General features: G+C 45.5%; 1 protein-coding gene across 1 annotated transcript; it reads right to left on the bottom strand.

The window, feature by feature from the left end:
- Positions 1–324: 324 nt before the first annotated feature.
- On the bottom strand, positions 325–11,029 carry LOC125174567 (carbonyl reductase [NADPH] 1-like). Its single transcript, XM_047874072.1, is given in 5 exon segments — positions 325–803; positions 8,465–8,575; positions 10,433–10,670; positions 10,785–10,938; positions 11,022–11,029. Coding segments are annotated over 5 exon segments (990 nt in total).
- Positions 11,030–13,759: the final 2,730 nt, after the last annotated feature.

The following is a 13,759-nucleotide window of genomic DNA, read 5'->3' as shown; positions in this document are numbered from 1 at the left end:
TTACCAACCCCTGAGTTAAACTGTCCCTTCTCTTGACCTAGCTTATGGTCTGTTAGAATTTGGGCTGGTTGTCACGAAACAATTTGCACACGTGGACATTTACTTAACCTGTTTATTCATCTATGATGTTCATTTATTATTTTCATCAATTTCATTTTTTCCCCTTATATATCACAGAAGAAATCACAAAAGACTTCACAGAATTAGTAGCCAGTTCATTGTGAGTATTCGGTATGGACACTGATTCTTCCTTTTATTTATTTATCTTTTTGCTTAAGGAAATTGTTCACAGTGTAAGAGTTCTTTGGTCAAATCATGGCAGTATCATAATGGGTCCCATGGAGGGAACTGAGGGTAGGGTCCCCATTGTTCAACTTTCTTCTCCGTAACAAACTCCCCGTGAGGCCCCTTAGCATCTGAGGGCAAAAGGGCCAAGTAGACGGGGGTCTCTGCTCCTTCTTCTGGGCTTTTAATGGCTGTAGGTCCACCCATGGCTGTTCTCACCCACCCAGGGGAGCAGGCATTCAGGAGGATCCTGTCTCCCCTCCTCTGCTCACTCAGTTTCCTGGCATGGATTCTGGACAGGACGGTGACACCCATCTTTGACACTCCATATGTGAGTGCCCTCGTATCAGGCCTGCCCTCCTTCCTGTGTACCCCACTCTTTGTGTCTTCCACGAACTTGTTCATGAGCCCCACCAGCTCCTCCTCTGTGATGGTCTCACTTCTGGAGTTCTGCAGTTCTGAGCTGCAGTTCTTAAGAGCTATGAAGCTCGTTATGCTAGACACAGTGACCACACTGCCTAAAATACAACACAAATAGTCACATAGAATCACATGCATGAGAATGATGAGTACCAAAATTCCTGCATTTGTCCATTTGGGAGACAATTAGCAGTATGCTAAGAGTGTTAATGTAGTCTTCTTATATAAGTGAAGGATACGATACAGTTTTGACCTTTGTAACACTCATAATGTCTCAGATGATGTCAGAGAAATGATCTACTGGGAGAGCACAGTGCCCAGATGTCCCATAAAGAAAAGAGAGTGAGGGGCACCTGGGTGGCTCAGTCCGTTCAGTGGCTGACTTTGGTTCGGGTCATGAACTCATGGTCCATGGGTCCGAGCCCCGCGTCGGGCTCTGTGCTGATAGCTCAGAGCCTGGAGCCTGCTTCGGATTCTGTGTCTCCCTCTCTCTCTGCCCCTCCCCTGCTCATGCTCTGTCTCTCTCTGTCTGAAAACTAAAAATAAATTAAAAACAAACGAAAAGAGAGTGATTTATATGGGAACATGCCATCTGAACGTGAGGGGGCACTCACTGCAATTATGAGTAGAGAACCACTTTTCTTCACAGGTCGCCTTTGAGACCATCTTAACATCTTATTGTCCCATGGCCAGTGCTCTGTGAATGGTTGTCTATAACAAACAAACAATTGATCAGTTTATTGATTACCTTTTGTAGGAGAACAGACTGCATGGTTTTGTGGGCTGTTGCTCTGTTGTAACCAGGTAAAAACAAATCACCTCATGGGCTAATGTGCATGGCTATTTTCTCTATGTTGGGATTTCATCAACTTGGGAGCAGTGAGAAATTACCAGGCAATATGGTCATGGGAAGGGGCTGTGGAACAGTCACATGTTAAAGAGGTGCTATAAAAAGAAATGCTACAACACGGATGAATCTTGGTAACGTTACCCAAAAGAAAGTGGCCAGTCACAAAAGTGACTATTCATTATATGATTTTCTTTAAAAAAAATTTTTTTTCAACGTTTATTTATTTTTGGGACAGAGAGAGACAGAGCATGAACGGGGGAGGGGCAGAGAGAGAGGGAGACACAGAACCGGAAACAGGCTCCAGGCTCTGGGCCATCAGCCCAGAGCCTGACGCGGGGCTCGAACTCCCGGACCGCGAGATCGTGACCTGGCTGAAGTCGGACGCTTAACCGACTGCACCACCCAGGCGCCCCTATATGATTTTCTTTATACAGGATGTTCAGAAAAGTAAATGTTCAGACAGGAAATAGACTGCAGGTTGCTTCAGGTAGTGGGATTGCAGGAAAAGAGGGCTGGTGCTAAGGGCACAGGTTCTCCTCGGGGTGATGACCATATGCTAATCTTGAAGCAGTGATCATTCCACAAGCCTGTCCATATACTAAACTCCACTGAATCGCATATTTGAAATGGGGGAAGTGTATGATATGTAAATTGTATCTCAGTAAAACTGTTAAAAGTGTAAACCAATTTCACATTGTCACTAATTCTTTTTAAAAATATAAATATTCAGGGGCGCCTGGGTGGCGCAGTCGGTTGGGCGTCCGACTTCAGCCAGGTCACGATCTCGCGGTATGTGAGTTCGAGCCCCGCGTCGGGCTCTGGGCTGATGGCTCGGAGCCTGGAGCCTGTTTCCGATTCTGTGTCTCCCTCTCTCTCTGCCCCTCCCCCGTTCATGCTCTGTCTCTCTCTGTCCCAAAAATAAATAAATGTTGGAAAAAAAATTAAAAAAAAAAAAATATAAATATTCATAAAAGTGAGCGGTTATTGACATGTATAAATAGTTTACTATTTTTGTATTTAAATGAGTATCTTTTGCCCAATAGAAAGGTTATGAGAATGTACCAATGATAAGAGCTTCAAGAAATTTAGGAAACTGTCCCTGTTTTATGTCAATATCCTGGAAAGACAGAATGGCAGTGCCATATAAGTTCACTGGGAGAGACAATGCATGACCCTGTGACTCTCATTAAGTGGTGTTTAGAGATAATTAAAATGAGTTAAAGAAACTCTCTTAGTAATGTAACTATTTTCTAAGGTGAACACTTTTTAGAAAGGGGTCAGTGATTCCAGTCTTTCCTTTCATCTACAGCATGTTAAGTGTAAGTTTAATGGAACATATTTGTCAAATGTTTAATAAGCACCTGTCAGATTTTATTACTGACCACTAATCATATTTATTTTACTTTCAAAAATATTATCTGCCTGTGTAATAATAAAAATAAAATATGTTTTAGGAATCAAAATTGCAACACATTGAAATGTTTGAAATAAAAAAAGATGGGGGCAGAAGAACCCACACTGGGTAACTGGTATACCAGAAAGGCAGCTGCATTTACTCACAGGGGTTGGAACCATTTTCTTATGTACCTTTAGTATAGTCAGTAGAGGGAGAATCTCTACTAATTTTCTGTAATGAAGTGATGACCTCTTGTCTATTCTGTATTGTTTATCTCAGGAAGTTTAGAATCACCTGTGAGAATGCTTACTAGGGTATATGAGAGAAGTCGGATGGGGAGTAAAAGGTTTTGTGTGGAAATTCCTAGATGTGGATGCCACAACCATTCTCTCTTCCCAGGCATATCCCACCCACTGACCACATCCCCAAATGGACAGGGGGGCTGTTAGGGGACTTCTCCTTGGAACTGGGAGAGATGGTAGACCCTTCTGGTCTGACAGTCCAGAACAGGACACACACAGGAATGGGAAGCATTTGTAGAGTTTACACAGCCGAGATTCTGATCCAAACATTTTGTCTCCAGCGTGGACTCATGGCTTTTAAGAGTTATTGTGAGGACTGTGAACTGAAATGCATACAGTCTATGCACAAAGAAGTGTATGGGCCATCCCGATGTCCTTGTTTTATGGGTGTATGAGTGCATGGGAGTGAGTGATGTGTGAGTGTGAGTGTTTGAGAAAGAGACTGTGTGTGTGACTGTGTGTGACACTGTGTGTGAGGTGGTATGTAAAAGGGTTGCCTTGTCACAGTCACTGTGAAAAGCTGATAACCTAGGTAAGAAAGGACTCTTGCGCTGGTGCGGCCAGGGTGTGTGTTGGGCTTACAGTTTATCCAGACCATTACTGTGTATGTGACCAGGGATTTATTGTTAGGAAATCTCTCACCGTCTCCTACTCTTCAAACCTCACTGTCCTCAAGCAGAGCCACAGTGATCTACACAACACAGGATATTTTAGACACCATCTCATCTGGGGTCACAAAGTTCCAGTGCATTACTTGATTCTCAAGGCTATTCAGAGTCTGTCTATAATTCCAAGCTGGTTTTCATGACCTTTGATGATTTAACATTCATCACATTCCCTGGAAGATTCATGTTTTCTAATATCAAGAGGACCAGTTGTTAAGCCTCTGGACTGACAAGAGATTTTTAGAAAACACTTCAGAGTTTTAAAATGTGCCTCCTGTGGTTTTCCATGAAATACCTGGGCCCTGTAATAAGGAAGATATTGGCCCGATCAAGCACAGTCCTCTTATTTTCTGTTTCTCTGGCATTACTTTGTACGGCTTCATTTGAAGAAGGGAGATGTAGGGAAAATGATGTGAGGTCCTCGAGGAGTGAGAAGATCCACTAGTTTGGATGTCACATGACCTCCGTCTGCAACCAGATGTGCTTGTGACCTTGAGATCCATTATTCCTCCATGTTCTTAACGGGGACCATATATAAAATGCCCAGCACATTACATCTAGAATGTCTGCCCATCTATCCTCTCTAGAATCAATATGTCAGACAATGTGTGTGTGTGAGTGAGATACCTTTACTATTGTGATTTTTTGCCACCAAATTCCTCAATAGCTTTTCAGGCTATAGGATGTTGCAAAGCAGTACCTTCTTTTTTTCAAAAAAATTTTTTTTCAACGTTTATTTATTTTTGGGACAGAGAGAGACAGAGCATGAACGGGGGAGGGGCAGAGAGAGAGGGAGACACAGAATTGGGAACAGGCTCCAGGCTCTGAGCCATCAGCCCAGAGCCCGACGCGGGGCTCGAACTCCCGGACCGCGAGATCGTGACCTGGCTGAAGTCGGACGCTTAACGGACTGCGCCACCCAGGCGCCCCAAAGCAGTACCTTCTTAAATGAGTGTTGAGAACACCTTCTTTAAGGTTTCCTTGGTAAGTGTAGCGTTAATAAGACTGTATTTCCAACTACTACTTTAAGTTAGTATCTGAAGAAGAATGTTCAGATTTCCAACGTTCGCTCAATTCCTTAGAGTACTTTAAGTTAATATCTGATGAAGAATGTTCATATTTCCAACATTTGCTGGATTCTTTAGAGATGAGGATACTGTAATATCTTTTTGAAATAAAACCACAGAATAATTTAAAGAGAATAAATGGGAGCAACAGCTTATTTCTCTATAGAGAATAATTTTCAGGGCACCTGGGTGGCTATATTGGTTAAGTGTCCAATGTCAGCACAGGTCATGATCACATGGTTTGTAAGTCTTGGAGCCTGTAGCCTGTAGCAGTTATATATATACACGTATGTACATACATATATATATATATGTATATGTACGTACATATGTATATAGTTTTTATGGTATCCTGGAAAGAAGATGTTTGTCATGGATTGCCAAAGTAGCAATTGAGATTCTACTGTGTTGCTCTACACATTGAGTTTCCTCACAGTCAGTGTAGAAATACAAGTTCACAGGGAGGAAATTATTAGCCCTTTTGATGTGAAACACTTTTAAAATGAGGACCCTACCCTTCTTTTCTGGGTCTACCAACTTTCATTTGGGTAAGCCTGAAAATCCCTGGTGAAGAGTGAAAAGTAATCAGTGAGTAGAGGCACCTTTAGAACAGGGATGTTAGAACATGGACAACAGCAGATGTGTTGCCCATGATATACTAGAGGCTGGTGAAAAATGCTGCCTGGCACATCCAACCATGCGCATTGGCTCTAGGTTCTTTCAGCTATAAGAGCAGATCTGAGTAGATCCTATAGGGACTCCGTGTCCTGCAAATGTAAAACACTTATTTGTCCCTTTCTATGTTTGCTTCCCCTTGAACTAAACTGTGTGTAACTTCTCTTGATCTAATTAGGTGTATTAGATTTTTCAGGAAGTTTTGAATATACAGTCTATACACACAGGCATTCATAAAGAACCATTTATCCATTTCTGGTGTTCACTATTTCACTGATCTCTTTTGTCTCTGCCTTTTCACAGAAAAAAATTTTAAAAAAGGAAAAAAAAAAAAAAGAGGTTAGAACGGGAGGGAGCCAAAACATAAGAGACTCTAAAAACTGAGAACAAACTGAGGGTTGATGGGGGGTGGGAGGGAGGGGAGGGTGGGTATTGGTTATGGAGGAGGACACCTGTTGGGATGAGCACTGGGTGTTGCATGGAAAGCAATTTGACAATAAATTTCATATTTGGAAAAAAATGAATAAAAATAAAAATAAAAAAAATCCTCTATAGAATTAGCAACCTAGTGAAATTAAATACTAGTAGGGATATTTCACACTTTGGATAGGGATACTATTGACATTGAAAGAGTCCTTTTGGGCAAGGGAGGGGGTATCACAGAGGGGCCCACGGATGGAGGTGTGAATTCAGCTCTCCACTGTTGAACTTTTTTCTGTTTAATAAACTTCCCATGAGGCCCTTCAGCATCAGAGGGCAAACGGGCAAGGAGATGAGGGTCTCTCTCCTTCTTTGGGGTTTTTAGAGGCTTTAGGTCCAGCCATGTATGATCTCACCCACCCTGCCAGGGCAGCAGGCATTCAGGAGGATCTTGTCCCCTCTCCTCTGTTCACTCAGTTTCCTGGCATGGATTCTGGACAGGACCGGGACACCAATTTTTGTCACTCCGTATGCAGTATCAGGCCAGCCCTCCTTCCTGTACATCCTGTTCTTTGTGTCTTCCACGAACTTGTTCATGAGCCCCACCAGCTCCTCCTCTGTGATGGTTTCACTTCTGAACTTCTGCTGCAGTCCTGGGCTGCAGTTTTTAAGCGATCTGAGGCTCACTATGCTCACACATCGACCAATCTGCCTAAAATACAACACAAAATGTTATGGAGAAGGGCAAAGAAAGATGAATTCCAGTTTCTCTAAGATTTGGTACTAGAAAATTTCCACTCAAGTATCATGAGTTTGCTGTGAGCATTAATGAAGACTGCCTGCATGAGTCAAGGACAGGATGGTCCTTAACTTGTTATACCCATAATGTCTCCGATGATGCCTGAGAAATGCTCTGGTGGGGAGGGCGCCAAGCAGATGCTCCACAGGAAATCGGAAATGGCTCCTACAAGAACAGGCTAAGGAGAATATAAAGGACACTCACTGCCTTCATGAGCGGAGTACCTCTTTCCCCTGAAGGCCACCTCTGGGATCACCCGAGGATTTCATGGTTGCTTGGGCCATGCTCTACAAACAGATCTCTACCAACCAACAAAGAGCTGACTGGTTTAAGGAGGGCAGCTACATCTACTCTGCTCAAGGATGGTAAAAGCAAATTAGTAGAGTGGCCTGACTTGCACGGTGATTTCTGTCTGTTTGGGTCTCTAACTTGCGTGTCTATAATGTTACGGCCTGAGAATATGGTCATGGGGAGAGGCAGTGGAAAGCTGGGGATTGAAGGGTGCCAATACTGGGCGTGGCCCTGTGGAAGTCACAATGGGAATGAAGGGGAGGGATTAGCCTAGGACACGCCAGTGCTCATCATTAGAACTGCTTCCAGGACTGGAATGGGACTGGGCCAAGCAGGTGGCTATTCCAGTGTGTCTGTGGGAAGTGGCAGGCGAATCCATGACATGCGTGGAGGTGGGGGAGAGCCAGCAATGCAGAGATGGGATAATTGTGGACAGGGACTCTTGCACCCTCTGAGGCAAAAAAATTGCCGAGGACCCTTATGTTTCTCTGTAAGACAGACCAAGGTTGTAGAAGGTTATGGGAGAGACTGTCCACAGCTGGCCAGTTGGGTGAAGGTCGTAGCCTGGGAGGCTACTAATGGTCCAGACAACACACTATTTCTGGACGCGGGTTTGTGTACGCAGAAGATGCCGGTGTAGAGCGAGAGGAGAGCAGAAGATACCGGAACAATTTGCGCTGACGAGATACGTTTCTGCAGGCCAAGCAACACATTTTCACCTGCAGAGAAGTGGTTCCACAGGGAACTGTAACAGGCATCGGAAACCTTGGTTGTGTCAAACAGGAGGCAAGGGTATGTAGGGCTCACACACGTTCACGAGCAAGGATTCACGCTCAACATGAGCGGGGCCGAGGGAGATCCCTCACTGGACAGCGTTTTCGGCTTCGCTGGGGAGTGTGGGGGACAGGGGGTGGGGGGGGGGATACCGAACTGAGTATACAATTCTTCCCTACATCCTCCCAACTTCCTTTGCTTCTAACTCATACCGTGGTCCCGGGACCAGAGCTGCAACTGTGGACACGGGAAGCAAGGCTTATCTCTGGGCAAGAATCTGGCATCATAAGCTTTAAAACTTTAGTCAGAATTCCTAAGGGCACAATGGAGTATATTGTGCCTTTCCCCATCTGGCGAAACTGGGGACACAGTGAATGTAGCTGCACTGTGTAGTATTGAGACACCAGCTCGTTTGGGACCTGGGCAGCCGTATCCTATACGCATGTGAGTGGACCGAAATGGAAGGCACTTGCTAGCTCATGCCAGAAATACCACCACTTGGGCCCAGCATCACACCCACCTTGGGGTTTCATTGGAGGCAGCGGTTTTGTGCACACGCCTCAGCTACCAAAGAAGTTTATTTTCATCATCACTTCTGCTTGAATGTGAAACGGTGTCGGATCATTTGCTTCTCGGGAGAAAGAGAAGCATAATAGCAGCCGTGTGGCCAAATTCCACAGACTGACATATAGAAGAAGAGTGCACGTGAAATCTGGTGAATTTTGTGTAAAATTGGCCTCTAGTTAGTAGTATTGTGCCAATGACAATGTCCTCATTTGATGATGTTGTAGAATGTTGTTAAGATGGCACCATCTGGGGAGGGTGGGTGAAAGGTGCACACATGGGATCTGTGTTCACCGGTTTGTGCCATTTTCTTGTTTATTTCATCCTGTATTAAAAATTCACCCAACTGCCCTAAAGTCCAATCCCAGAGAAACCGTGTGACAACCTGGAAATAATCCGGAGTCCGAGAAACCAAAGGTCGCTCTGGATGAAAAGTGCTGTGATTTCCCTTGGACTTGGCAGATTTTAATCAGTAATATACTACTGAAATAGAGAATTGGGTCCAGCATGAACTGAACTCAACTTGGATTTGTACAGAGGTGGCCGAGTGTTTTAAAGGGTGAATAAGGGTGTAGAGATGGGGAATGGAGGGGCTTGAGTAGAGTCAGGGAAATGAAAAATTACCCAGAGTGGGTCGTGTAAATGCCATTAGGCCAGCTGTATGTGCCGCACGCACAGAGTCTGGGAGACTGAGGCCCTATCTTTTCTGATGATTACATTTCCAAGGAAGGGCTTTCCAGTGCTTGAGAAAGACACGACTCGGTTGTAGGAGATAGATACCTACCTCAAATGGACAAAGGAAGGACCCGCAAATCGTGAATCCTTTTTAGTAAATCCTCTAAGAAAGGGTGGTGAAGGGCCTAGGATCAATTGTTGGTTAGAACAAATAGTAAATTCTTTTGGCAGGTATAGAGGGCTAGGGTCATTTAGGGATGTGGCTTGAGCTGTTGAAAAGCATGTTAGGGACACCTGGGTTGCTTAGTCTGCCAAGTGTCTGCCTTTGGCTCAGGTCATGATCTCACAGTTCGTGAGTTCGAGCCCGCCTCAGGCTCTGTGCTGACAGCTCGGAGCCTGGAGCCTGCTTTGGATTCCGTGTCTCCCTCTGTCTCTGCCCCTCCCCTGCTTACACTCTGTTTCACTCAAAAATAAGTAAACATTCAAAAAATATTTTTTAAGAAGAAACTCTGTGTTTGCTTTTAAAAAATATGATGTTAAGTGTTTTAATATGTGTGTGTGGGGGGAGGGGGGAGTGGATGAAATCAGTTGGGCTGAGTTTGTACTTTTTATAGGTCAGGGCTGAGGTTTAGTTGAGAAGCCCCAGAACAGCCTGGCTGGAGAATGCTGAGGACAGCATCTTTGTCAATTCCCATCTTGAAATGGGAGTAGGTATTATTCTCCTCCCTCATAAGAGGAAAATACTTGTTTCATCTGATCCTTTTCTATCTCGAACGCATTTGTGTGAGAATGTGATACTTGGAGCTGCAGCAAAACTGTCTTGACACCATGAGGAAGCAAACTAACAGATGAAAATTAGAGAGAGCCTTGATCCTTGATGACGGCATGAATCATAGGTCCAAATCTGGATCCAACTATTTCCAGGCCCCCCTTCCCCCCTTCCTTTTCAAAAAACGTAATTTTAGAAAAATACACTGAAAAGTTGCAAATGTAGTAGAGAATTCCCGTGTACTCGTCCTCAAATTCTCCCTATATCAGCAGCTTACTTTTATTGGTCACGTTTGGCAGAAGTAAAAAGGCAACGTCGAACAGTAGTAGTGACTATGCTCCGTGCTTTATTTGGATTTTACTGGCTTTCCCCTGGCGAAGTTCAGGCAAAGGTTGCCTGGTAGGGCCGGACGCTACCTGGGCTCGAGTGCGAGGCGGAGGTCAGTAGATGGAGGGATCGGGCGGGGCCTGGCGGCTTTACGGGCCGAGCCGAGGCGGGACGCGCGCCCTAGGAGTTTCGTTCCCTCTACTAGGGAAGGAAAGCCTCCGCAGGCCAGCTCTACCCGGTCGAACCCAGCCTCGACGCCCCGGGACCGCTGGGTCTTCTCATCCCTGACTCCGGCTGGGCGGGCCGGGGCGGAGCGGCCGTGGCATTTCCGGGAACCCGGGCGCACGCGCACACGAAGGCGCAGGCGCAGTCGCACGCCAGGAGGCGGGGGCTACAGCACCGCTAGAGCTCCGCGGGTCGCCCGAGGACTTGGGTTGGTCAGGACTCGAAGCGGGCGTGGCAGCTCGACGTCTCCGTGTGCCGCTGGGCTCTTGCCTTAACCCACGTTTGTCTGGCGCGCTGATTTTGGTTTCCTCGTGCGGTGTGCCCGGCGCCGCCGCCGCGAGGTGAGCCGGAAGGCCGACGGGGAGACGGAAAGCGGTGAACCCGGGGTCCCGGTCCCGGGATCGGGGAGCGCTGGAGCTCTCCGTATGTTTTCACTGTTCGGGGTGAAGAGAACAGCTCAGCTCGCAGACCCCCACCAGGCCTGGCGTTACGCTGCGACGGCCGTCACCCCCGTCACCTGGCCATCCCTCAGCGGGTGTAGCCCCTTCAACCGCGGTCGAGTCGCGCTGGGGGTGCGCGGGAGCCTGCGGCCGGGAGTTCGTACCGCCGGGGCCGAGACCCGGCCTCCCGTGCGAGTCCGTGCCTGTGGGAGCGAGGCGCGTGGCGTTCGTCGCGCTGTCACCCGGCGTCCGGGTGCGGGCGGAGCGCTGGGCACCGGAGGGGACGGGCCGCGGTTGGCCTCGGGACTCTGGGTAGATCGGCGAGCCTTCCCCTGCGGGGGTGGGGTCGCCGTGGCGCCAGGACTTCTTCCTCGTTTCCGTCCGGTGTTTATGAGTCCAAGAGTTTAAAAGCAGTCGTGTGGTTACGCTGCATACATATGCCCGCCCCTAAGGAATATTCCTGTTGTGTCACTTATGTGTTGAGACATAGGTAAGGCAGAGAGCAGGAGGCTGCCAAAGTAATAGTAAAGGCCCCCTGCCCGGGCACGTCTTTGGAACAACCTTCCTTAAATCCTCTTGTTTTATAAACGTACAGGATGCGTCAAAAGCCAACCCCAACGGGATCATTGAATATTCTGCAGCTTAATTTTTTTTTAACTTAATGTATCTTGAATACAACGCATACCTTCTTGTTACTGGCTACGTAATTGTTTTTTATTTGTTAATGTATTTATGAGAAAATGTTTTATTTATTTATTTATTTATTTATTTATTTATTTATTTATTTATTTTTAAAATATTTACTGTTTTGAGAGAGGGTGTGCAGGTGATGGGCAGAGAGAGGGGGGCAGAGGATCTGAAACTGGTTCTGCGTTGACAGTAGCCAGCCTGATGCAGGGCTCCAGCTCGCCAACAGGGAGATCATGACCTGATCCCAAGAGTGTCTTTGAACTGACTCAGCCACCCAGGCACCCCTATTTGTATTGTTTTTAGATTCAAGTTAGTTAACATATAGTGTCATATTGCTTTCAGGAGTAGAACCCGGTGATTCATCACGTACATAGGACACCTAGTGCTCATCCTGACAAATGACCTCCTTGATGCCTTATCACCCTTTTAACTCTCCTTGATGCCTATCACCCTCAGGAGGGGAGGTGGGTGCAACCTCCAGCAACCCTCAATTTGTTCTCTGTATTTAAGAGTCTCTTATGGTTTGCCTCCCTCCGTTTTTATCTTATTTTTCCTTCCCTTCCCCTATGTTCATCTGTTGTGTTTCTGAAATTCCATATATGAGTAAAATCATATGATACTTGTCTTTCTCTGACTTATTTCACTTAGGGCTACCCTCTAGTTCCATCCATGTTGTTGCAAATGGCAAGATTTCCTTTTTTTGAGTACCAAGTAATATTCCCATAGTCATCTTAGATTTTTTGATCACTTCTTTGCTTTGTGTGCCTCCTTGGCTCTCATTCCTGCATAATCTGTTGCAAACACCCATTATTTATATTGATTTCAGGATCCTGGTTCTAAGAACAAATTATTTACTTCACATTGAAAGAGGTTTTTTTGTTTTTGTTTTTTAATGTTTATTGTTGAGAGAGACAGAGACAGAATGCAAGTGGGTTAGGGGCAGAGAGAGAAGGAGACACAGAATCTGAAACAGGCTGAGTTGTCAGCACGGAGCCCGTCATGGGGCTCGAACTCACAAGCTGTGAGATCATGTCCTGAGCCGAAGTCGGACGCTTAACCGACTGAGCCACCCAGGCGAGCCTGAAAGAGGGTTTTTAAAAAAATATATTAAAATGGTAGCAAAGAGCTGATGTGGGGCTTGGTGTCACAAATTGTGAGATCATGACCTGAGCGGAAATCAACAGTCAGATTCTTAAGTGACTGGGCTACCCAGGCGCCCAGATTTTTTTCTCCTCTAATCTTTCCTAGCTGATGGAAGCTTCATGGCTACTGTCTTTTCAAATTATGTTTGGTTGGTGCTTAGTAAATGTTGATTAGTATTGAGATATGTAAGTCACCAAAGCAAACAGTTGTGAAATCAGTTATGTGGATTTTGATGATTAATCAGCATTTAGTTGGACCTTAAAAGAAAACTTTTATTTATTTATTTATTTATTTATTTATTTATTTATTTATATTAATTTTTTTGATTGTTTATTTTGGGAGAGAAAGAGAGAGAAACACAAGCTGCGTAGGGGCAGAGAGAAGGAGAAAAAATTCCAGGCAGGCTCCCCACCATCAGCACAGAGTCCAATGTGGGGCTCCAACTCGCAAACTGTAAGATAATGACCTGAGCTGAGATCAAGAGTTCGACTCTTAACCAACTGTGCCCCCCAGGCGCCTCAAGATAGAAGTGTTTTAAAGGGAGCAGTATAATGGGCAGTGCCTTTCTGCACAAGGAATCATGATGTAGCTCACAGTATAAATGTTTTGTGTTGAAAACCACTAGGGTAATGGTTTAGCAAATAATGTAAGCTCGTGTATTTAAATCCTTGTAGGTACAAAGAACAGTGCTTATCATACAACTGGAAAGAAAGGCAAAGAAAAAGCTTTTATATTAGATTGGGCACCTGAACAGAAACTGCAATTTTATTTATTTATTTATTTTTAATTTTTTTTTTCAACGTTTATTTATTTTTGGGACAGAGAGAGACAGAGCATGAACGGGGGAGGGGCAGAGAGAGAGGGAGACACAGAATCAGAAACAGGCTCCAGGCTCTGAGCCATCAGCCCAGAGCCTGACGCGGGGCTCGAACTCACGGACCTCGAGATCGTGACCTGGCTGAAGTCGGACACTTAACCGACT

Source organism: Prionailurus viverrinus, chromosome C2 (genome assembly GCF_022837055.1).
Source record: "Prionailurus viverrinus isolate Anna chromosome C2, UM_Priviv_1.0, whole genome shotgun sequence".
Taxonomy (NCBI): Eukaryota; Metazoa; Chordata; class Mammalia; order Carnivora; family Felidae; genus Prionailurus; species Prionailurus viverrinus.
The sequence above is the reverse complement of the archived record's forward strand: the minus strand, read 5'-3'. Positions and strand labels throughout refer to the sequence as shown.